Source organism: Ipomoea nil, unplaced genomic scaffold, assembly GCF_001879475.1.
Source record: "Ipomoea nil cultivar Tokyo-kokei standard unplaced genomic scaffold, Asagao_1.1 scaffold2338, whole genome shotgun sequence".
NCBI classification, from domain to species: domain Eukaryota; kingdom Viridiplantae; phylum Streptophyta; class Magnoliopsida; order Solanales; family Convolvulaceae; genus Ipomoea; species Ipomoea nil.
In genome coordinates this window covers 589,144-615,526 of record NW_017618766.1, presented here as the reverse complement: position 1 = coordinate 615,526, position 26,383 = coordinate 589,144, and the positions used below count along the sequence as shown (strand labels likewise).

The window sequence follows — 26,383 nt, the reverse complement described above, 5'->3', positions numbered from 1 at the left end:
CCTCTACAACTTCTTCGACTCCAAAGAAAAGAATAATGCAGAAGAAAGTTGGTCAGGCCGTGTAACACCCCGTGTTACGAATCCTAAAACCAACTGATTAATTAATTAATTAATAACCAGGAGAAAGAATAAATTATAATGATTAATTAGGGAAAAAGGCCACCATAGCCATGGGCCCAAATATATAAACCCAACCCCTAACCCCAATAGGATTAAACTCTAAATAAACCCTTGGATCTATAAATAGGGAACTTAGGGAGCACCTAGAACCCCACACGCCTAGACGCCCCACCACCCCAGGAGAGCTCCAAGAATTCCCTTAGAAGAAATCAAGAAAGCAAGAAAGCTTAAAGAAAGATCCTTCATAGCCAAGGAATTAATTAAGGCTAAGAGGTAACCCATGTCTCAACAAAACCTATTTTCATAGCTATGATTTCCCCTTAGGGTTTCCCCCATATGATTGTAAATGGCGAATTACTATGATTATTATTGATGTTGATTTAATGATTCCATGGGGAATCTTGATAATCTTGATATTGGGAGTTTCTTGATAATTATGATGTGCTTAATTGGGATTTTGATGATTATGTGTTGTTCTTGATGATTATGATGTTCTTGATGATTAATTGGTATCCTTGATGATTATGTGTTGTTCCTACCGAATCTTGCAATTAGAAGACGAACCGTATTCTTGTTGATATAAAAGTGATTAGAACCCTAGGTTGTATCGTATGATCTTATTCTTGGATTATCGGGTGGGAAATCGCATGTTTGTGTGTTGATTATGATTAGAAAAGCATGTTAGGTTATGTGCCGTTCGTTTATCGTATTTGATCCGTTAATTGTCTATGTGTTGTCGTTAATTACGTTGAAAAGTGTCTAAGCATGGTTTCGGGTTCCACAACGGTTCCCGGACGAAAAGTGGTGAAAAGAGTCAGTGGGGGGTAGGTGGGGGTAGGGGACCGCCACTACCCGCCGGCAATCTCGGGCAGCTCCGGCAGCGGGCAGCCGGCGGGCGGGCAGCTGCCGCCGGGCACCCGCTGCCCGGAACAGTGACAGCCGGCGGGCAGCCGGCGGGTGGACCCCCACCCACCGGCTACCCGCTGGAATCTCACCCCACTCGGGACTTCGGCTTCCCCGTTTGATGTTTCCCCGATCCCCGTGGTGTCCCAACGGACCCCGTTTGTCGTGCCTATGTCTAGTTTGATGTTTCGGGTACCGTTCGTAGGTTTATAAGTCTGTTATATCGCATGCTAGATGAATTGGTATCCTATTGACCTAGGTGAAGGAAGTATGAACCCCTTAGGAGTACTCTTAGTATGTGATGGATCACGCATAGGTTTGTTATATGCTTTACCCCTTCCCAATGTGTAAACGTGGGTTGCATGTGCTTGCTATGTGTTATGTGTGTGTGTCACCCCAATTCGGTTGCGATCGGATTGGTTATCCTGAGCTGTGGTTCAGAAGCTGGCTGCGGTCAGACTGGTATTCCTGGCTGCGGTCAGATGACATTCTCTTGGGCTGCGGTCCACCGTTTGGTTGCGATCAAACGTTTCTATACGAGCTGCGGTTCGTCCTTTATCCTGGCTGCGGTCAGATGACACTCTCTTGGGCTGCGGTCCACTGTTTGGTTGCGATCAAGCATTATGATGAACTGCGGTTCATCGGTCGGTTGCGATCGACCTCCCCGTGTTGCGATACGGGGCATGGTGCTGCGGGGCTGTGTCAGAGCTATATGCGCTGACCCTCATGTATGGGCATGCGATCGGTCCCGTGGCGCCAACAATGTGCGCTATGTGTGTGATATGGACGAGTCGTGACTATGATGCCTTGGGATGTGACTATGGGTTTCATATTGGGGATTGTTTATGATGGGATTATGATTACCGTTTATGCCTTGTTGTAACTGCTTTATCTATTGTGAAATGCTTATGCTTGCTATGTCTACTGCTGGCGTCTAGCCTTAATTGTTGAGTCATTCCCGATTTTAAAACTAGAGTTCGTAGGATATATCTTCATGCTCAAAATGGTTTTCGTATATCTATATATATCTCTATATGTATTGTATTTCAACGCGTTGGAGTGGGTTACCAGCATCTCTCGCTGAACAGATATATTTGGCTTTCAGGCACAGAAGAATAAGTCACTGGAGCGCGCTAGAACTCGGAACGTAGAAGTAGATAGTTCCCTTTTTCGGCCTGCGTGCCATATTATGCATTTACATTATTGAGGATATTAGTTAGTTAGCATGTGCACCTGGGTTCTCTAGCTCAGGTGTGGCATAGCACCCCGCACACTTGTATTATGTTTTGGGATTTAAGGGGATAATACCTTTATTTATAAGTTTTAAATGTCTTGAAAATCTGGGGTGTTACAGTTGGTATCAGAGCCTAAGTTTGACCCTAGGAAAAGACTCTTAAGGCCGGACTTTAGGACATTAGGCTTGAACTCCAGGTATCTAGGAACATAGGCTTCAGGAATCGTAGGATGCGCAGTGAGATTGAGAAACCTACACATCACCCCGCACTTCATCCCTCTCTAATATTAGAAATCTCTTCCTCACTTATTATATCAAGTTGAAACACAAAATAACATCAACCTTTAATCACCAGGATGGCACCCAAGAAGAAACAGTCAGGAACACCGAGACACCCCTCTCAAGAAATCTTGACTCAAACCCTACAACGCCTGACCCAAATTGCCCAGGCACTAAGTACTATCGTTCCCCAACCTCTGCCAACAGACGAGAACTTGGAAATCCACCACCAAGTCTCGGCACATCAACCACCCACCCTCTCGGGAGACGAAGACCCCACAACCCTCGAGGAATGGATTGAGACATTCAACAAGGTGTTCAGGACGACCCAATACCCCGAACGCCACCGGGTCAGGATAGCCTCCTTCTACTTCAGGCACGAGGCCGACAGCTGGTGGGCCGCGAGGGGCCTATGTACGAACAAGACCCCAGATTCAACTGGGAGGGTTTAAAGACGCAGTTACGAGAACAGTTCTACCCAACCACCTGAAAGCCGCCATGTGCGAGGAATTTCTCAATCTAAGACATGGGACAGCCCCGGTCTCAGAATACTACCAACGATTCTGCCGACTGGCTCGCCTCGCCCCCGAGCTAGTACCCCACCGAAGGGATCAAAGTCAGGAAATTCCTAACAGGCCTTAAGCCCGAACACCCAGAGGGCCTTGGCCACCCAAGAACCGAAGACCCTCGAAGAGGCCTATGCCAAGGCATGTCAGCTACAACAGGTAGCGAACCCGCCTCCAGGACGCAACTAGGGTATAAAAGGAAACCCGAAGGAAGTCGTCCAATTCTCGCCAAGGAACCTAAGAACCCTAAAACCGCCCCACTTGACCAAACCATCGCGCCGACTACCCGGGGAAGGATCCTCACCCTAAGCAAGGCCAGGATCGGAGATAGCAACATAGTCTCCGGAACCTTCCTAGTACACGCCACCCCAGCCATCATATTATTTGACTCAAGGGCTACCAACTCGTTTATAGCAACCGAGTTCGCCGCCCAGCTCGGCCTTAACGCCACCACCAAGGTCCGACTCCAAGTCAAGGTGGCCTCAGGCGAGGTCATAAAATGTGATCGCATGTACGAGCATGTAATGATCACCATTCAGGGAGTGGAATTTCCCAGTAACCTGATCCAGTTTCAATTAGATGGGATGCAAGTAATCTTGGGCATGGATTGGCTAGGGAATTTCCAAGCGCAAATCCTGTGCGGATAGCAGAAAGTGGTCCTACGAGGGCCAAACGGTAAGAGGGTGTCGTACCGCAGTGCCCGCCAGAATCCAGGGATCAAGCTGATAAACATGATGAAAATTAAGAAGTATCTGGGCCAAGGAAACGGGGCCTTCTTATGCTCAATCGAAGACCTCAACGCCAAAACACCCGAACCACAAGCCATCCCAGTGGTAAACGAGTTCACCGACGTCTTCCCAGACGAAATTCCCGGGGCACCCCGGCCAGAGAAGTCGAGTTCACCATAGACCTCATACCGGGCGCCGCCCCGATCTCTAAACCACCCTACAGGCTAGCACCAAAGGAAATGAAGGAACTGAAAACGCAACTCCAAGAACTGCTAGATAAAGGTTACATCCGACCAGCACCTCCCCATGGGGAGCACCGGTACTATTCGTTAAGAAGAAGGATGGGAGCATGCGCATGTGCATCGACTACCGAGAACTCAACCAAGTTACTATAAAGAATAGGTACCCCCTTCCCCGAATAGATGACTTATTTGACCAACTCAAAGGGGCAGGGGTATTCTCAAAGATCGACCTAAGATCCGGGTATCACCAAATCCAAGTGGCCAAACCAGACATCCAGAAAACGGCCTTCCGGACACGTTACGGCCACTACGAGTTTACCGTAATGCCTTTCGGCCTCACTAACGCGCCTGCCATATTCATGGACCTCATGAATCGAGTATTCCGACCTCACCTGGATGACTTCGTCATCGTGTTCATTGACGACATCCTAGTCTACTCCCGAAATAAAGAAGAACATGAGAAGCACCTTCGCATATCTCTGCAAACCCTCAGGGAGAACCAACTCTACGCTAAATTCTCCAAGTGCGAATTCTGGCAAGACAGCGTAGCCTTCTTGGGCCACGTGATAACCAAAGAAGGGATTAGGGTGGACCCCGCTAAGGTTCGCGCCGTTAAAGAATGGACCACGCCGAACTCACTCTCGGAAGTCCGAAGCTTCCTAGGTCTAGCGGGCTACTACAGGAGGTTCGTACCCGACTTCACCAAGACAGCCCAACCCCTCATTAAGCTCATGAAAAAGGAAACCCCCTTCCGTTGGGACAACGGCTGCATCTCGGCCTTCCAAGAATTAAAGGATAAACTAACCACTGCACCCGTGCTAGCCATACCCTCCGGATCGGAAGGGTTTGAAGTCTACAGCGACGCATCCAAGAAGGGGTTAGGATGCGTACTAATGCAAAATGGCAAGGTAATAGCTTACGCATCCAGACAACTCAAAACCCACGAAGCGAATTACCCCACCATGACCTCGAGCTAGCCGCTATCGTATTCGCACTGAAAATCTGGAGACACTACCTGTATGGGGTACAATGCAAGATCTACACCGACCATAAGAGCCTGAAGTACATCTTTACTCAAAAAGACCTAAACATGAGACAACGAAGATGGCTGGAACTCATAAAGGACTACGACCTAGACATTCAATACCACGAGGGAAAAGCCAACGTGGTGGCGGACGCCCTAAGCCGAAAGACGAATCATTCCCTTAACACCACGTGGGTCCTACCGGACCATCTGTACAGGGACTTCCAAAGGCTACACTTGGAAATAATAGAGCAGGGACAAACTCGCCCCAATGCCTATCTACTCAACACACAGGCCGTGCCCACCCTCTTCGAAGAAATCAAATCGGGACAACAACAGGACCCGGAACTAGATAAAATCTGCCACGACCTAACTCGAGGGAAAGAGGGCCCCTTCGAAGCACACCCAGACGGCAGCCTCCGCTACAAAGGGAGGTGGTGTGTACCCTCAACGCACCCCCACTTGAAACAGCGGATCTTGTAGGAAGGACACAACTCCCCTTACTCCGTCCACCCAGGCGGTGACAAATTATACCAAGACGTAAAGAAATTGTTTTGGTGGCCGAATATGAAAAAGGAAATCGCAGACTTTGTGGCCAAGTGTCTGAATTGCCAAAGGGTAAAAGCCGAACGATGCAAACCCAAGGGACTCGTACAACCCCTTGAAATACCACAAGGAAAATGGGATTCCATATCCATGGACTTCGTCGGAGGGCTACCCCCAACGAAAACCGGTAAGGATAAAATCTGGGTCATAGTGGATCGACTGACCAAGACAGTGCGATTCATTGCCATGAAAGAAACATGGATGATGACGCAACTAGCCCAAGCTTACGTAAACCGGGTAGTGAAATACCACGGAGTTCCCCGAAACATTGTGTCCAACCGAGATTACAGGTTCCTCTCGCAATTCTGGAAATCACTACAAGCGGCGTTGGGGACGCAACTAAAGCTAAGCACAGCCTTTCACCCCACCACAGACGGCCAAACCGAAAGAACCATCTAAACCCTCGAAGACATGCTAAGAGCCTGCACGCTCGACTTCCGAGGGACGTGGGAAGAACACCTAGACCTCATCGAGTTCTCGTACAACAACAGCTACCACGCGAGCATTCGCATGGCACCCTACGAAGCACTGTATGGTCAGAAATGTAGAACCCCATTATGTTGGGAAGATATGGTCAACCCGGTAACACTGGGCCCCCAATACCTACAAGACACCATAGCTAAGGTCAAACACATCCAGGAAAGGATGAAGGCCGCCCAAGACCGCCAGAAGTCTTACGCCGACCTAAAGAGGAAACAAGCCGAATTCAACCTCGGGGACAAGGTCTGGCTAAGGATCTCGCCCACACGAGGGGTAATGAGGTTCGGGAGAAAAGGAAAACTCAGCCCCCGGTTCATCGGCCCTTACGAAATCGTGGAAAGAATCGGAGACTTGGCCTACCGTCTCGCCTTACCCGTGGAGCTAGAACGAGTACACAACGTGTTCCACGTATCTCAGCTAAAGAAATACATATACGATCCAAGCCACGTACTCCAACACGAGACCGTGGACCTCGACGAGTCACTAGTATACGAAGAGAAACCCGTAAGAATCCTGGACACCAAAACAAGAAATACCCGGAACCGAGTCATGGAAATGGTGAAGGTCCTCTGGACCAACAACGGGACCGAGGAAGCCACATGGGAACTTAAGGACACGATGAAGGAGCGGTACCCCGAGCTGTTCACTCCAGGTAACTAAGAGAAAACTTTCTTTTTTTTCACCCGGGGCCAAGCTTCGGGGACGAAGCTTCCTGTTAAGGGGGGGAGAGTGTAACACCCCGTGTTACGAATCCTAAAACCAACAGATTAATTAATTAATTAATAACCCAGGAGAAAGAATAAATTATAATGATTAATTAGGGAAAAAGGCCACCATAGCCCATGGGCCCAAATATATAAACCCAACCCCTAACCCCAATAGGATTAAACTCTTAGAAGAAAGGCCACCATAAATAGGGAACTTATGGAGCACCTAGAAGCCCCACACGCCTAGACGCCCCACCACCCCAGGAGAGCTCCAAGAATTCCCTTAGAAGAAATCAAGAAAGCAAGAAAGCTTAAAGAAAGATCCTTCATAGCCAAGGAATTAATTAAGGCTAAGAGGTAACCCATGTCTCAACAAAACCTATTTTCATAGCTATGATTTCCCCTTAGGGTTTCCCCCATATGATTGTAAATGGCGAATTACTATGATTATTATTGATGTTGATTTAATGATTCCATGGGGAATCATGATAATCTTGATATTGGGAGTTTCTTGATAATTATGATGTGCTTAATTGGGATTTTGATGATTATGTGTTGTTCTTGATGATTATGATGTTCTTGATGATTAATTGGTATCCTTGATGATTATGTGTTGTTCCTACCGAATCTTGCAATTAGAAGACGAACCGTATTCTTGTTGATATAAAAGTGATTAGAACCCTAAGTTGTATCGTATGATCTTATTCTTGGATTATCGAGTGGGAAATCGCATGTTTGGGTGTTGATTATGATTAGAAAAGCATGTTAGGTTATGTGCCGTTCGTTTATCGTATTTGATCCGTTAATTGTCTATGTGTTGTCGTTAATTACGTTGAAAAGTGTCTAAGCATGGTTTCGGGTTCCACAACGGTTCCCGGGACGAAAAGTGGTGAAAAGAGTCAGTGGGGGGTAGGTGGGGGTAGGGGACCCGCCACCTACCCGCGGCAATCTCGGGTAGCTCCGGCAGCGGGCAGCCGGCGGGCGGGCAGCTGCCCGCCGGGCACCCGCTGCCCGGAACAGTGACAGCCGGCGGGCAGCCGGCGGGTGGACCCCCACCCACCGGCTACCCGCTGGAATCTCACCCCACTCGGGACTTCGGCTTCCCCGTTTGATGTTTCCCCGATCCCCGTGGTGTCCCAACGGACCCCGTTTGTCGTGCCTATGTCTAGTTTGATGTTTCGGGTACCGTTCGTAGGTTTATAAGTCTGTTATATCGCATGCTAGATGAATTGGTATCCTATTGACCTAGGTGAAGGAAGTATGAACCCCTTAGGAGTACTCTTAGTATGTGATGGATCACGCATAGGTTTGTTATATGCTTTACCCCCTTCCCAATGTGTAAACGTGGGTTGCATGTGCTTGCTATGTGTTATGTGTGTGTGCCACCCCAATTCGGTTGCGATCGGATTGGTTATCCTGAGCTGCGGTTCAGAAGCTGGCTGCGGTCAGACTGGTATTCCTGGCTGCGGTCAGATGACATTCTCTTGGGCTGCGGTCCACCGTTTGGTTGCGATCAAACGTTTCTATACGAGCTGCGGTTCGTCCTTTATCCTGGCTGCGGTCAGATGACACTCTCTTGGGCTGCGGTCCACTGTTTGGTTGCGATCAAGCATTATGATGAACTGCGGTTCATCGGTCGGTTGCGATCGACCTCCCCGTGTTGCGATACGGGGCATGGTGCTGCGGGGCTGTGTCAGAGCTATATGCGCTGACCCTCATGTATGGGCATGCGATCGGTCCCGTGGCGCCAACAATGTGCGCTATGTGTGTGATATGGACGAGTCGTGACTATGATGCCTTGGGATGTGACTATGGGTTTCATATTGGGGATTGTTTATGATGGGATTATGATTACCGTTTATGCCTTGTTGTAACTGCTTTATCTATTGTGAAATGCTTATGCTTGCTATGTCTACTGCTGGCGTCTAGCCTTAATTGTTGAGTCATTCCCGATTTTAAAACTAGAGTTCGTAGGATATATCTTCATGCTCAAAATGGTTTTCGTATATCTATATATATCTCTATATGTATTGTATTTCAACGCGTTGGAGTGGGTTACCAGCATCTCTCGCTGAACAGATATATTTGGCTTTCAGGCACAGAAGAATAAGTCACTGGAGCGCGCTAGAACTCGGAACGTAGAAGTAGATAGTTCCCTTTTTCGGCCTGCGTGCCATATTATGCATTTACATTATTGAGGATATTAGTTAGTTAGCATGTGCACCTGGGTTCTCTAGCTCAGGTGTGGCATAGCACCCCGCACACTTGTATTATGTTTTGGGATTTAAGGGGATAATACCTTTATTTATAAGTTTTAAATGTCTTGAAAATCTAGGGTGTTACAGGCCGAATCTGTTCCAAACCCTCCAATTGAGCCTCCAACAGTTGAACCACCAACAAAAGAGACGAAAGAACCTGTGAGGGAAAAAACTTTCATCAAGATGAAGTTTGAAATCAGGCCTTCCTCAAAGGCTCACAAGAGAAGCAGATCATCCTCTGAATCAACTCAAATTTAAAGTTCATCAGACGAAGAAAGTTCAGATGATAATCTAGTTGCTCAGGCCGAAGCGAGATTGAAGCAACTACTGGAAGAAGCTCAACAGCCGCTCCAATCAGAATCTTCGGATGAGAAATTAATCCAATCTCTTGCTCAATATGGACAACCAAAAATTGTTCCAAACCACGACACATCTGAAGAATCAAGTTCAGGGGAATAGACGAATTCTCCCGAGCATATTGCTAAGGGGGAAGAAAATGCTATTGGACTGCCCAAATTCAAGCATCCTTCAGCTCTTACACAAGAACTTGCCACAGCACAGAAGAACGATATCTCTCTTACACAAGAACCTGCCGAGGCAAAGAAGGCCGAAAGGATCCTCCCACAAGAGCCTACTGAAGCAGAGCAGGTCGAAAAGACGCTGACACAAGAACCTGCTGAAGTAGAGAATGACGAAAATTTGTCTCAACCCCCTCCTATTGATCACTCAAGTCTCCCACAAGAACTTGGCATGCCAGCAGAGACGAAAGGAGTGGTTAATGAGCAGAATGAAAAACCACCTCCATCACAGGATCATGATCTTCAACAAGCCATTACAAATGATTATCACAGAGTGATGAGTTGGCAACAATGGAGAACTTCACCTCCTGACTCCTTTCTGGAAAAGTTTGACAAAATGAGAAGTGAAGAAATTTTTTCTCTTGAATGGCTTGGCACTCAAAATGTCTATGATGCCACAAAGATCGAAACAATCAACCGCGCTTATTTATACAATCTAACTAACTAGAGCATTGGAAAAGGAAAATCTCCAATCTGTTTAGATATGAAGAAACCACCACTCGATCCAGCATATGAGGACGAAATGAAAGAGCTGAGGGATGCAATGAGCTCTCAAGGATTAAAACTGAACTTGAAAACCTCTATCAAAATGATCCCGAATGCAGCACAACAAAGAAGAAATGAGGAAAGGAAAATGAAGAAAATGAAGAAGGAAAAGAAGAAATTAATGAAGGAAGAGAAGAAGAAATTGATGAAGAAGAAGAAGAAGAAGAAAATGATGAAGAAATTGATGATGAAGACGGCGAAGGAGAGAATGATGATGACACAAAGAAAGATGATCATGCTGATGATGATGGAGAATACAATGATCAAGATGGTGATGATGGTGAAGGTGGTAGAAGAGCACTGATAGTTCACTCCAATCCCAGTCCGAATGTTCCTGACCCGAAAGAACAGTATCGCACATCATCTGTTTTGGGTTCTGTTGAAAAAGATAAATCTTCAGCCAATAATGATGGTGAAACAACTTCGAGATCAGCCAACGATTGAAATGTGGAAGCATTGTTTGGTGCGAGACACGACAAGTGTGGTTACCAAGAAATGCATGGTCGCTCAACCAATAGTCTTACGACTACAGTCATTCTATCAGCACTTGGCAAAATACGGTCTGTGAAACTGATGCACACTTCAAGGAGCTAAAGAAAACACTGCGACACACGAAGAGAGCAAGTGTCAAGATAACAGAACTTGAAAATATGGCTAAAGTTGTGGAACAACTGCTTCAAGATTTGACGTTTACTCAAGTAAATCTATAGAAACTTGAAGAGAATCACCCAAACATACTTCGGGAACATCATCACATGAAACACTCAAATTTCAGCCTTAAGGAGCGAGTTGATCTTGCATGCATGAAAGTTGACTCAGTACATGATGATCTCTTTCGTATTGGTGAAAATCAATTGGCCACCCTGAATTATGTGCGTGACATTTCGATCTCACTTCGAGCTCTCACTCAACCTCTATCCTCGACAAAGGATAATGCCAAAAAGGGGGAAAGAAGAGATAAGGATGATGAAAGAAGAGGAGGAGGCAGTGAAAGAAGAGATAGGACAAATGCGGACGAGAGTAGAGATGGAAGAAGCATCTCGAAAGGAGATGGAGAAAAGACCAAACAACTTACTTTACCTCTCATCTCTAAGTCAAATTCGAAAGGCACTCGTCAGTCCAGTCAAAAAGAAAGAAAGCAAATTCGAAGGAAATGGATGCGAGACAAAACTGTGACATTGGATGTAGAAGGACAATTCTTTCTTTTCGAAGAATATGTTGCAGGCAGTGGAAAACGCTTTGAGGGATGCAACATACCTATCCACATGAAAGGACGAGACAATCGAGCTAGGCAGGAATATCAGAGAGCTCGAAATAAAGAGATAAGAGAAGAAAACGAAAGGAAGCGGCTAGAAGAAGAGGAAGTCAAACTAAGAAGAGAACAAGAGCTCGCTTACTTTCAGAGAATTCAAGAGAAAATCAAAGACCTTAGCACTATTGAAATTGATGTTGATCCATATGCCAAACACAATGCTGTCTTCAAAATTCATGAAGAATCAGGCAAAAGCTATCTCGAGGGGATGAATTCCATAGAACTTGTCATTTGGTGGAACAATGGAATCCTTCCAAGAAGAAATGTAGTCGAAGCCTACAGCAACTACATCAACTACACCTTCACTAACAAATATGCAGAAAAAGCTCGAGACAAAGGTATTCGAGCCTTCAGAAAGATCTTCAATGATGAACTCGACATCCAAACTTTGGCAAGAAAGCGAGAAGAAAAAGATTCTTTTTGTAATGCAAGAAGCTGCACACAGAGATAAGTTATTGAACATGTAATAACTAGTTATTTCAATCTCTTTTGTAATGCATTAAACTTGAATGAAATTTCTTTTTGCTGTCTGTGTCGAGTCGTTCTTACTATGTTAACTTCCTTAGATTTCTCTTGTAAACTCAACTATATGGCTACTTCGTAATGAAAATCCTTTAATGTATAATTTTCAGCCTCATAACAAGAGTGTAGGTTTTGGCATCATAAAAAGGGAGAATTTGCTAGAAACATATGTATTTAGATTTTGATGATACCAAACTTACTAGGAATGTAGACCCCTCTTTTACTCTCATTATTTTGCATCTTTCGTGTTAGACGAAAGTAGTCACAACTCACCATCTGATTCGTGCTTAGTAGCACATTTACACGAATCAGAGTTGTATTTAGTCAATGAGGTCTACTTAATGAAGAGAAGATCAAGAGAAGGCCGAGAGGACAACTTGGACCGAAACATGGAAGGGTCTAACTCTCGTGTAAACGTCAAATGATAAGAAAGATCACTTAACTAGAAGGGAAAACGGAAGATAAGGACAATCTTTCGTTTAATAGATCCCGAGACTAAAAAGTCTAAGTCAGACTTGAATAGACAACTTCAACATATGAACAAGAAGAATGTTTATCTATGTCTCACTGCTGGGCAATCATCCTAGACAAAAGGAGTCCTATGAATGATATTCACAAAAACCAAGAAGCATTAAATGATTAGTACCTTTGACAGTGAAAAAAGGACAAAAGGACAAGCCACTTTTGCAACCAACGGCTACACAGTACAACCGCATTAAATGCTTTATGCCTAGAGGTTTTTACACACTGGATAATAGGTTTGAATTTTTTCATCTCCCTCCAACAGATGAATTTTTCCTCACCTATAAATACCTCTCTTCACCACTGAAGAAGGTGTTGGTTTTTCACTCATTCTATATATTCAAAAGCTTTGTCAACAAGTATCATCCAAAAGCCTTCAAAACCAGTGTGTTGTCGTGATGTTTTTTTTTTTAAAGAAATTATCTAGACTTCAAGACTTCACAACACAACAAAATCTTGCATCTTATATTTGAAGAGTCAAACTTATCAAGTCAAGATTTCACAAGTTGGAGAACATCATTGATTCCTTCCAACCCTCAACTCTGAAAAAGATGGTGATAGAGGCGGAGTAAACTTGAGGAGTTGAAAAACCTACACGAGTAGCCGTCGGGCTTAGTGATCAAGGAAGCTAGCTTGTTTAGTTTGTACTAGGAGTGATAGTGCAAACCCTTTCACGAGTTTTGAAAGAAGAGTGTAGTAGGCTTTGTTAATAGCCGAACCACTATAAAAATCTCTCTCCCACCCTCTCTTTACTTTCGATTATCTATCTATCTGGCATTGCATTCATACCGACCAAACCCTAAGATTTTCCATAACCAAACCGTGCAAAGATTATCCTAAAACAAACTTACATTTTTCCGCTGTGCATAACTTCCGAAATGAGTTGTTTTTTAAATTCGAGCAGAGTCTATTCACCCCCTCCCTCTAGACTCTCTTTCGACCCTACCGGGACCAACAATATGAACTTTTATCTTACAAACACCTATTGATATTTAGTAGTGGTAGTTTTTCCCCTACATGTTTCATGTGTTGTGAGATGTTTGTCGTAGGTTATCACGTGAAAGTATTGAACAAAGTATTAATATTTATTATATTTGTATAAAATACTTGGTAAATAAATAAATATACATATATATATATATATATAAATATATATATATATATATATATATATATATATATATATATATATATATATATATATATATATAACATGTTTTGTATTATATCTTTGATATTTAATTACAAGATAATATAAAAAGAAGACAATAGACAATGTAGTGAATATAAGTAGTGAATATAATAAATTAATAAATTTGAAGGTAAGGAATCTTTGAATTGTAGAAATTAAAGATAATATAACTAATGAAATTATATTTCTTTTAAATTTTTTTATAATGAATAATGTTTTTTAAATAAAGCATTAAAGACATCTAATTCTAAATTAATTAAATGCATATATATTATTTTTTGTTGTAGCTACTAATTTATTTAATTTAATAAGAGTAATAAAGTGTCGTACATACTTTTCATCAACAATAATGAAATCAATGATTTTTTTTTTTAATTTCCATTCCTTGTTGAGACAAATTGTTTTGAGAGTTTGTCAAGGACAATTGCTACAATTGCTGTCATTACAGGATGATAATAAATAATTCAAAATATATGGTTAAAATAGATATTGTTATAATGATATAGTAAAATTAAATTACAAATTTCTTTAGAATTTTTCATGAATTGATAGAATTCTGATGTGTAAACTTGTTCAATTGGAGCTAGTAGGATGTTAACATTGTCAATTATTTGAAAAATGGTCCTACCGTTTTAGAGTCTATGTGTAATAGTATTTATGATCAACAACTTTGTAGTTAGACCGCACAGATCTGAAAATAATGTAAGAACAATTTTGCCCAATAAAAAGAATAATAGTATAATATTTGTAAAATAATGTACAATTGTACCATTATAAAAAAAATACAAAAATTATTAATACCATAATGACCTAAATCATTGCAATAATACAAAAGCATAATTGAAATACTAAGTTTTGTTCTAAATAATCAAAAGAAGATTAATTAAATGTAAAAAAAAAAAAAAAAAAAAAAAAAAAAAAAACTTAACCTAAATTTGTTTTATTTTTTTTAACAAATTCAAGAAAATCAATTGATTTTAAAGTTTCAGATTTATAATCTTTGATGCTCAACTTTGAATGCTATGTGTTTAGTCGGGCTAATTATTTGATCAAAGTATATGTTAAATTTTATATTATATATATTTATATTAATACATTTTAACATATTTATAGTATATGTTTAACAATTATGTCAACTCTAATTGGGATGAGGCTCAAACATAAGACCTTTCTTATATAAATTAATGAGTATGTTAAGAATAATAAAGAGTTAACAGAATATTCCGTTACTAAAGTTTATACTAACGGAATTTAGGGTTATTTAAGGGAAGAAAATAATATAATAGAGGGTAAATAACAAAAATCATTAAAAAAAATACTAAAATCAACATAATATGAACCATTCATTTTAAGAAACAACTACTACCGACGATTTTTTTGTTCACATTATTGGCTCTTATTAGATTTTTATGTGTGTATATATATATATATATATATATATATATATATATATATATATATATATATGTATATACATATGTATATATATATATATATATATATATATGTATATACATATGTATATATACATACATATATATATATATATGTATGTATACATACATATATGTATGTATATACATACATATATGTATATATACATACATATATATATATATGTATGTATATATACATATGTATATACATATACATATATGTATATATACATATATATATATATATATATATATATATATATATATATATATATATATATATATATATATATAGGGAAGGGATCAAGTGCATTTGTTGCTTTCCGTGCGGATGTGCGGTGGATTAATGTGCGTGAGGTTTACACTTAATGTGCGTGAGATTTGTACTCAATGTGCCTGAGATTTGTACATAATGTGCGTCATGTTAATATGCGCGAGTTTTGTACTTAATGTGCCTGAGTATTGTGTTTAATGTGCGTGAGATTTGTGCTTAATGTGCGTGCGTATTTCAGAATTACGAGCTCAGAAGGAAGCAGAACAGAAACTCACGCACATTAATGCCTAAGCTTCTTGTTACTTCTTCCTTCAATTTGGCCATGGATTCTGGATTATCAGCAACCTTCAGTGCAGTTGAATGTTTATATAAATGACGCACGCACAGTAGGGGTCGATCGCAACCGACGGATGAACCGCAGCTCATCATAGTTTGATCGCAACCAAACAGTGGACCGCAGCCCAAGAGTGTGTCATCTGACCGCAGCTAGGAAATATGAACCGCAGCTCATGTAGAAACGTTTGATCGCAGCCAAACGGTGGACCGCAGCCCGAGAGTGTAAATCTGACCGTAGCCAGCTTCTGAACCGCAGCTCAGGAATAAGCAATCCGATCGCAACCGAATTGGGGTATCATGCACACATAACACATAGCAAGCACATGCAACCCACATTAACACATTGGGAAGGGGGAGAAAACGTATAACAAAACCTATGCGTGATTCTTCACATACTAAGAATAATCCTAAGGGGTTCATACTTCTTTCACCTAGGTCAACGGGATACCAATTCAACTAGCATGCAATATATAAGACTCATACAACCTACGAACGGTACCCGAAATATCAAACTAGACATAGGCACGATAGAGGGAGTCTGTTGGGACTCCACGGGGGTCGGGGAAACATCAAACGGGGAAGCCAAAATCCCATGGTGGGGTACAAACCAGCGGGTAGCCGGTGGGTGAGGGGTCACCCGACGGCTGCCCGCCGGCGGCACTGATCCGGGCAGCGGGTGCCCGGCGGGCAGCTGCCCGCCCGCCGGATGCCAGCTGCCGGCGAGGCTCCTTTAGGACGTGGGTAGGTGGCGGGTCCCCTACCCCCACCTATCCCCCACTGACTCTTTTTCACCAAAAACGCTCCGGGAATCTTTGTGGAACCCGAAACCATGCTTAGACACTTTCAAACGCAATTGATAACACACGTAGACAATTAACGGATCGAAATCAAGAAACGTACGGCACATAACCTATCATGCTTTTCTAGATATAATCAACACCCAATCATGCGAATTCCCACCCAATATACCAAGAATAATACCATACGAATTCCACGATATAACCTAGGGTTCTAATTATTTTTAAATCAACAAGAACACAATTCATCTTCTAAAATCAAGATTCGGTAGGAATATCATATAAATATCAAGAACATCATATAGTCATTAAGAACATCAAGTACACCACATAATCATCAAGAACGTCATATAATGATCAAGAACGCCATAATTATCAAGAACCTCTCATCATCAAGATCACCCATGGAATCATCCCACCGATCATCAATAATAATATCACAAATCATCAATACACAATAATTATGGGGAAATCCTAAGAGGGGAATCATAGCTATGAAAATAGGATTTGTTGAGACATGGGTTACCTTTTAGCCTTAATTAATTACTTGGCTATGAAGGGTCTTTCTTGAAGCTTTCTTCTTTCTTGATTTCTCCTAGAGGAATTCTTGGAACTTCTTGTGTGGTGAGGGATTATTGTGGTGGGGGTTCTAGGTGCCTCTTAAGTCCCCTATTTAATATCTAGGAGTCCTAATTTAGGAACTAATATTATAGGCTTGCTAATTCTATTCCTTTTAGGGCTAGGGGTTGGGTTTTAGGGGTGAGGGCCCACGGACCCTGGTGGGCCTTTTCCCTAATTAATTATTGTAATTTAATTCTTTCTTTGGATAATTGGTTAAATGATTAATTGGTTGTAGGGGTCGTAACACGGGGTGTTACACTCTCCCCCCCTTACGATGGGCTTCGTCCCCGAAGCCCGGTGTGTTAATCCATTCTTTCACCCCTAGGCATCCCGCATCTTGGCCTCCTGGTTAGGAATGTGGCCCCACGTTTTGCCTTAGCTGGGGTAGACTGGATTTCTGGTGGTGTTGTGATAGAAAGGTTCTGGGTCTACCTCGGTCTCCTGCTCCTGAGCTGGATGCCCCGCGAGTGCCCAAGGTGGCCTCGATTGCTGCCACCCTCTGATCTAGTGCGCGTGTCGTATGGATCAAGGATGAGAACCCTTCCTCCATAATTTGGTTTTGCCGGTTGAGTTGTGCGAGTATGCGCTCATTGATCGAGTCCTCGTTCTGCTCCCTTGGGTCCCCTCTTGATCGTGGGTGCAATGATGGGTTAGGCTCGTCATCCTCCTCCTGATCCTCATTTCCCTCCAGACCCCCGCAATCTTGCATTGCTCGTTTGAGCTTTTTGTTGGAGATATCCAATCGGTCAACCAACTCCCTACGTTCCTCCTTGGGTTTGAGACAAATTTCCTCGAGGGTGACATACTGTCCTCCCTCGGTGTGGTAGATATCATTGCGTCGGAGGTTCTGGGCATTAAAGATCATGCCATTCGAGGTCTTAACCTCGGTGTGGCTTAGGTCCACCCCTTTCTTTTCCATGATCCAACTTAGGATCATCCCGTAGGGCAGGCTAAGCCGGTTGCTTGTTTTGTAAAACTCCATGTGTTTTAGCATGAGGGCCGGTAGGTTGAACTTGATTTTGTGTTTCAAGAGATAGGCAAAGGTGCACTCTAAACTCCCCACATCCTTGCTCTTATTGTTCGTGGGCAGGAGGCTATCGTTTACAATCATAACCAATATCCTTTGTTCCACCGATAGCCACTTTCTATTCGGTCGAGTGGCCGAGGTGAATCCTTCCTCTTTCCCAAGTAGGTACCCGAGGTAGTCTTTGTACCCCGTGTTTTGGGTATCAATCCACCCCTTTCGATCATAGCTTCACACACCCGTGGTGGTCAATTTTAAGAGCTTGGCCAGGCGGCCTTCGAAGAGTATAATTTCCTTGCCTCAGACCTTGGTGGTGATCTCTAGCTTATCACCCCGCTTGGTGGCTACTAGATGTTGATAGAATTCTTTCACCAATTCGGGGCATGTATCCCCCTTGATGGCGAGATACGTATCCAAAAGTCCTTGGTGATTAAGCATATCAACCAATTCCGGAGAAAATTGGTCGGGTTCAAGGGCTTTACCTCCGGTTACGGTATAATCGGCGTTGCTCTATTCCGGGGTACGGGTTCCGAGGGGCTTCTTCGGCATTTTGATGGATGACCCTTTTCCGATGGCTTTTTTCGGCGGGTCTCCGACGCGTTTTTCTGGCGAGTTTTCCGGCGGGCAGCTTTTCTCTGTTTGCGAGGGAGGCGACGGTGGGCTGTGTTCCGGCGTCGGCTCGGCGAGGGGAGGCGACGGCGTGCTGGTGTCGAGGCAGCAGTGGCGGCGTGTGGTGGCGGCTAGCTCGCGTCGTCGGCGTCACGTGGCAGCGGGTTGCTGCCGGGTGCGGGGTGGGCGGTCGGCGGTTGAATGCCGGCTGTGGTGGTGGCGTATGGATGGGGCGCTGCTGGTGGGTTGCGGTGGCGGGCGAGCGCCGGACAAGGGAGGTGGGTGGTGGTGCGACGGAGTTTGGTGGCGGCTTTGGAAGGGAGGGGAGAAGGGGAGATTGGGTGATTTGGGGAAGAAGGAGAAGGGTTTTTGATTTGGGATTTTGTGGGTTTTAGGGATTTGTAGGGGCTTTAACAAGGGAGTGTTCCCTTAAGGTTTTAAGAAACACCTTTAGCCTAGTGGTCAAGACCTTGGTCTTGTAAGTGGGAAATTAAGAGTTCAATTCCTATTGGCAACACTAGGTTTTTCTTGATGGTGTGGTCCTTGTCTTTTTCCCTTTTTCGTCTTCTAGTGTTGGGAGGCTTAGCTTGTTATATAATTTTTGGTCTCATCTTTATAAGCAGGATCGAATTTCGATCCAATCTTTTATTTATAATAATTCCGAAGTAATCGCTAAATAAGTAGTTTTACTATGAAAGTGATTACAAAGAATTTCCGGTTTATCCTAGACAGAATTCGTCTTCTTGGTTTTCTCCCGCGGGGTTTGCGTGGTCCTCGTCTTCTGGGGTTAGGTTCCCCTACTCGAGGTTGCTCTCGTTCCCGAGGTCGGCTCATGACGAATATTTTCCCGGGAGCGCCGTAGTTCCCTTGGTGGGTGGTGCCTCCGTGTTGACCTGTGGTGGTGGGGCGTGGCCTTTGGGGTTGAGTGCACTGGAAGGCCTTGTGCCCTTCTTCTCCGCAGTTGAAGCATCGCCAGGGATTGCCCATGCAATTTTTCCCTCTATGGCTTTTGTTGCATTTTGGGCAAGGGAAGCTTCTTGGGTTTGCTTCATTGTTCCCTAGGGACGGTCTTTGGTTGGTCAAGTTGCTTGGTCTTGTGTTGGTGTCGTTCCTTGTTCCTTTTACCGGTGGTGCTCCCCCTCTGGTGTTCCTCTTTCGTATCTGTTCCTGAACCCCGCGCTGGAGTAGTTGGATTCGATAGAGATTGGCGGCACTGGAGTAAGCCTCGTTGAGTGTACGAGGTCTGCTTATAGTGCTTTTCGGGCTTCGAAGTTGAGGCCCGAGACGAATCTTTCTATTTTGGTTACTTCGGTGGGGACTAGCTCTGGTGCGAAGCGTGCTAGTTCGAGGAATCGCTTGTGGTATTCCATGACGGTGGCTGTCCCTTGTTTTAGGTGGAGGAACTCTTCGTACATGGATGCTTTTACGTGTGTTGGGTAGAATCGTTCTCGTAGTCATGTTTTGAGGTTTTCCCAGTTGAACCCTGGTTCTTGTTGGTAAGCGGGACCCTCGTGGATCCACCAAAGATCGGCCTCGTGTCCGAAGTAGAACGAGGCTATCTCCACGCGACGTTCTTCTGGGCATTCCACTAACCCGAGAATTTTGTCGAGGGTCCGGATCCATTCCTCCAGGATCACGGGGTCCTCTTCTCCTGAGAACGTGGGTGGTCGATGATTTGAAACTTGTCGGGCGACGTCTGAGTTCGTGTTTGATGGAGGAGGCGGGGGCCTGTTGTTGCGAAGAGCTACGTCACTTAGTGTCTGGGCGACTTGCGTTAGTTGTTGGAGTGTTTGGGTCAGGGGGTCGTGTGTGGCGGGTTCTGGAGTCCTTGATTGTCTTCTGTTTGGCGCCATGCTGTCGTCTTTCTGGGCCAATGTTTATAAGAACGTTAGGTTAGAGCTTGGTGCTCTTCTTTCGATGTGATAAGCGGGGGAAAATGTTCTCTTTAGATAGGGGAGGGATAAAGTGAGGGGAGGTTATGTGTAGGTATCACAATCTCACTGCGCGTCCTAGGATTCCCGAATCCTATGTCCCTAAGTACCTAAAGTCCAAGTCTATGTCCTAAGGTCTGTCTCAATAGCCTTATCCTGGGGTTAAACTTAGGCTCTGATACCAACTGTAACACCCCAGATTTTCAAGACTTTTAAAACTTATATAATAAAGATAGAATCTCATTAAATCCCAAAATACGATACAAGGAGTACGGGGTGCTATGCCACACCCGAGCTAGAGAACTCAGGTGCACAGGCTAAATTCTAAAACCTCAATCAGTATCAATACTAAATCATGGCACGCAGGCCGAAAGGGAAAACTATCTAAGCTACGCCCCAAGCTTCTAGCGCGCTCCAGTGATCTACTCGTATGTGCCTGAAAGCCAAATATATATGTTCAGCGAGAGATGCTGGTAACCCACTCCAACGCGTTGAAATACAATACATATAGACATATATATAGATATACGAAAACCAATTTGAAGCGTGAAGATATATCCTACGAGACTCTAGATTTTAAAACAGGGATCGACTCAACAGATAGGGCTAAGCACAGACAGCAGTTATACCAAGCATATACAGTTTACAACATGCAAGACAGGTAAGATAAGAACAATTAATAATCATAATCCAACTTATACGATTCCCAGTATAAATCCCATAGTCACATCCCCAAGATACTCATCACAACAACTCATCCATATCTCATCACATAGCACACTTTGTTGGCGCCACAGGACCAATCGCATGCCCATACATGAGGCTCAGCGCATATAGCTCTGACACGGCCCCGCAGCACCCTGCCCCGTATCGCAACACGGAGGGGTCGATCGCAACCGACGGATGAACCGCAGCTCATCATAGTTTGATCGCAACCAAACAGTGGACCGCAGCCCAAGAGTGTGTCATCTGACCGCAGCCAGGAAACATGAACCGCAGCTCATGTAGAAACGTTTGATCGCAACCAAACGGTGGACCGCAGCCCGAGAGTGTAAATCTGACCGTAGCCAGCTTCTGAACCGCAGCTCAGGAATAACCAATCCGATCACAACCGAATTGGGGTATCATGCACACATAACACATAGCAAGCACATGCAACCCACATTAACACATTGGGAAGGGGAGAAAACGTATAACAAAACCTATGCGTGATTCTTCACATACTAAGAATAATCCTAAGGGGTTCATACTTCTTTCACCTAGGTCAACGGGATACCAATTCAACTAGCATGCAATATATAAGACTCATACAACCTATGAACGGTACCCGAAATATCATACTAGACATAGGCACGATAGACGGAGTCCGTTGGGACACCACGGGGGCCGGGGGAACATCAAACGGGGAAGCCAAAATCCCAAGGTGGGGTACAAACCAGCGGGTAGCCGGTGGGTGAGGGGTCACCCGCCGGCTACCCGCCGGCGGCACTGTTCCGGGCAGCGGGTGCCCGGCGGGCGGGCTGCCGGCGAGGCTCCTTTTAGCCGTGGGTAGGTGGTGGGTCCCCTACCCCCACTGACTCTTTTTCACCAAAAACGCTCCGGGAATCTTTGTGGAACCCGAAACCATGCTTAGACACTTTCAAACGCAATTGATAACACACGTAGACAATTAACGGATCGAAATCAACAAAACGTACGGCACATAACCTATCATGCTTTTCTAGATATAATCAACACCCAATCATGCGAATTCCCACCCAATATACCAAGAATAATACCATACGAATTCCACGATATAACCTAGGGTTCTAATTATTTTTAAATCAACAAGAACACAATTCATCTTCTAAAATCAAGATTCGGTAGGAATATCATATAAATATCGAGAACATCATATAGTCATTAAGAACATCAAGTACACCACATAATCATCAAGAACGTCATATAATCATCAAGAACGCCATAATTATCAAGAACCTCTCATCATCAAGATCACCCATGGAATCATCCCACCGATCATCAATAATAATATCACAAATCATCAATACACAATTATTATGGGGAAATCCTAAGAGGGGAATCATAGCTATGAAAATAGGTTTTGTTGAGACATGGGTTACCTTTTAGCCTTAATTAATTACTTGGCTATGAAGGGTCTTTCTTGAAGCTTTCTTCTTTCTTGATTTCTCCTAGTGGAATTCTTGGAACTTCTTGTGTGGTGAGGGATTATTGTGGTGGGGGTTCTAGGTGCCTCTTAAGTCCCCTATTTATATATCTAGGAGTCCTAATTTAGGAACTAATATTATAGGCTTGCTAATTCCATTCCTTTTAGGGCTAGGGGTTGGGTTTTAGGGGTGAGGGCCCAAGGACCATGGTGGGCCTTTTCCCTAATTAATTATTGTAATTTAATTCTTTTTTGGATAATTGGTTAAATGATTAATTGGTTTTAGGGGTCGTAACACGGGGTGTTACACCCACATCCCTATAACCAACCCATTAGTTCTATAAGGAATAGAATTAGCAAGCCCATAGTGTTTAGACCCCAATTGGGACTCTTAGGAATATATATAAATATAGGGTCATAGGAGGCACCTAGATCTTACACCACAATAATCTCTCACCACACAAGGAGCTCCAAGAATCCCCTTTAGGAGAAATCAAGAAAGAAGAAAGCTTAAAGAAATACCCTTCATAGCCAAGGAAATTAATTAAGGCTAAGAGGTAACCCATGTCTCAACAAAACCTATTTTCTTAGCTATGATCTCCCTCTATATTCTCGTGTCTTGATGAATTCTTCTATGATAGTTGTGTTATGATCTTGTTGATTGATAAGATGATTTATATGTCTTCTTAATGATCTTGATGATCTTGATGTTGAAAATAAGTTCTTGATTTTGATATAATGATTCTTGACGAATCTTGATATTTCTTGATGTTAAAGATAAAGTATGTTCTGGATGGTTTGGGCGGGATTAGAGCCCTAGGATGAATTGGGAATTTGCATTGTGATGTTCTTGATTTATATTTGGGTGGGAATTCGCATGTTCGGGTGTTGTTTATGTTTAGAAGTTGTGATAGGATGAGTCGTATGTGATTCTTGCTTTTGATCAGTCATTTGACTACGTGGTGTCGTTAATTGCGTTTGAAAGTGTCCAAGCATGGTTTCGGGTTCCACAAAGGTCCCCGGGACGAAATTATGGTAAATGAGTCAGTGGGGTGTAGGTGGGGGTAGGGGAACCCGCTGCCCAGAATCACCGCCGGGCAGCGGGTAGCCGCCGGGCAGTCGCCTGCCCGCCGGCAACCCGCTGCCGGAACAGTGAATTCCGGCGGGTGACCCCCACCCACCGGCTACCCGCTGGCCCGTACCCCACCCCGGGTCTCCGGCTTCCCCATTTGATGTTCCCCATGCCCCACGGTGTCCCAACGGACCCCGTTTGCCGTGCTCGAGTCTAGTTGATATTTCGGGTACCATGCGTAGGTTAAACGAGTCTTTGGAATTGCATGCTAGTTGAATCGGTAACCCGTTGGCCTAGGTGGAAGTTGTATGAACCCTTAGGACTATTCTTAGTATGTGAATGATCACACGTAAGATTACTTATATGTCTCTCCCCTCCCAATGTGTTATTACGTGCTCCTATGTGTTATGTGTTGCATGATCCCCCATTTTGGTTATAGGCCAATTGGGTGGTTCCCGGACTAAGGTCCGGAAGTCGGTTGAAGACCGAATGGATATTTCCCGGACTAAGGTTCGGAAGTCGGTTGAAGACCGAATGGATTGATCCCGAACTAAAGGTTCGGAAGTGGCTGAAGGCCAATGGATTGTCCTGGGTTAAGACTCAGAAGTGGCTGAGGCCAAATTGATTTACTTCTTGGACTACAGGTCCAACTATGGGCCTCGGTGCTATGACCCACCGGACCTGAACGCGCCAGGACGGTGTGTAGGGCCAATAAGTCGAGGAAGGCTGTAGTCCACCGACCTGAGTAATCAGGCGGTGTGTAGGGCTACGGCTGGCTGCGATCCACCGAACGATGAGACAGCGTTGTGTAGGGCCATAGTCTCCGAGGATCTTCGCCCACCTACTGAGTATAGCTCAGGGGTAAGCCGGGCTTAGATTCGCTATGGTCCACCGACTATGCGCATCGACGGTGTGTATGGTCGTATGTCCCCCCTTGTAAAGGGGATCGCGGTCCACCGACTGGGTGCATCAGCGGTGTGTAGGATCGTGATCCGACGTTGAGTTCGTCAACAGTTCTAAAAGGGTTGGTTGCGATCAACTCCCCTCGTACCGCGGTTCTGAGGTAGGGTGTTGCGGGGCCGGGTTAATGCTATATGCATTGACCCTCATGTTCGGGGCATGCGATTGGTCCCGTAGCGCCATCAATGATGATGTGATATGTGATGTTGTGATATGAATGATGTGACTTGATGATGAGTCAGTAATGATACATGATGATTGATGTAGTGACCGGAATTGTGCTTTCCTTATAATGTTATCGCTATTTTACTTGTTGTTATGTATTGTGCTTACCCCTATCTGACGAGTCTATTCCCGGTTTTAAAGGCTAGAGTCTCCTAAGTATATCTTCCTGCTTCAAAATTGTTTTTACCATATCTGTATCTATACATATATATATATATATATATATATATATATATATATATATATATATATATATATATATATATATATATATTGTATTTCAACGCGTTGGAGTGGGTTACCAGCATCTCTCGCTGAACAGATATATTTGGCTTTCAGGCACCGATGAGCAGACACCGAAGCACGCTACAGACGTGGAGCGTAGAGTAGATAGTTTCCCTTCGGCCTGCGTGCCATAGTTATGTATTGACATTATTGAGGATCTTAGTTAGTTTGCCTGTGCACTTGGGTTCTCTAGCCCTGGTGTGGCATAGCAGCCCATACTCTTATGTTATGTTCCCGGGATTTTATGAGGATTACCTTTATTATATAAGTTTTAAATATTCTGAAATTTTGGGGTGTTACAACAAATCTCAGGCACATTAAGCACAACACTCATGCACATTGAGTACAAATCTCACGCACATTAATCCACCGCACATCCGCACGGGAAGCATTCACCGCACGGGAACCTTTCACTATATATATATATATATGTTTTACGCGCATTGCACGATTGGGATAATGCCCAATGTTTTTCTTTTTAAATAATTGTTTCATCTTCACAAACAGGGCATGCCTTAGCCCCTTTAGTAGTATACCCTGAGAAGTTACCATATGTTGGGAAGTCATTGATTGTGCAGAACAGCATGGCTCGTAAAGTGAAGTTGGTTTGACTATGAGCATCAAATACTATCACACCTTCATTCCACAACATCTTTAAATCTTCAATAAGTGGTGCCAAGTACATATCTATGTCGTTTCCTGGTTGTTTAGGACCAGATATTAGCAATGATAACATGATGTACTTGCGCTTCATACACAACCACAGAGGAAGATTGTAAACTGTTAAAAGAACTGGCCAAGTGCTATGGCGACTGCTCATGTTACCATGA

General features: G+C 43.8%; 1 protein-coding gene across 1 annotated transcript in view; it reads left to right on the top strand.

The window, feature by feature from the left end:
• LOC109151962 (RNA polymerase II degradation factor 1-like) overlaps positions 1-10,715 on the top strand; it is an 18,431-nt gene extending 7,716 nt beyond the window's left edge. Inside the window, exons 2-4 of the mRNA XM_019299554.1 lie at positions 9,416-9,592; positions 9,680-10,069; positions 10,465-10,715. Of these exons, the coding sequence (XP_019155099.1) occupies positions 9,416-9,592; positions 9,680-10,069; positions 10,465-10,715 (818 nt within the window). The remainder of the gene's footprint in view (positions 1-9,415; positions 9,593-9,679; positions 10,070-10,464) is intronic.
• Positions 10,716-26,383: the final 15,668 nt, after the last annotated feature.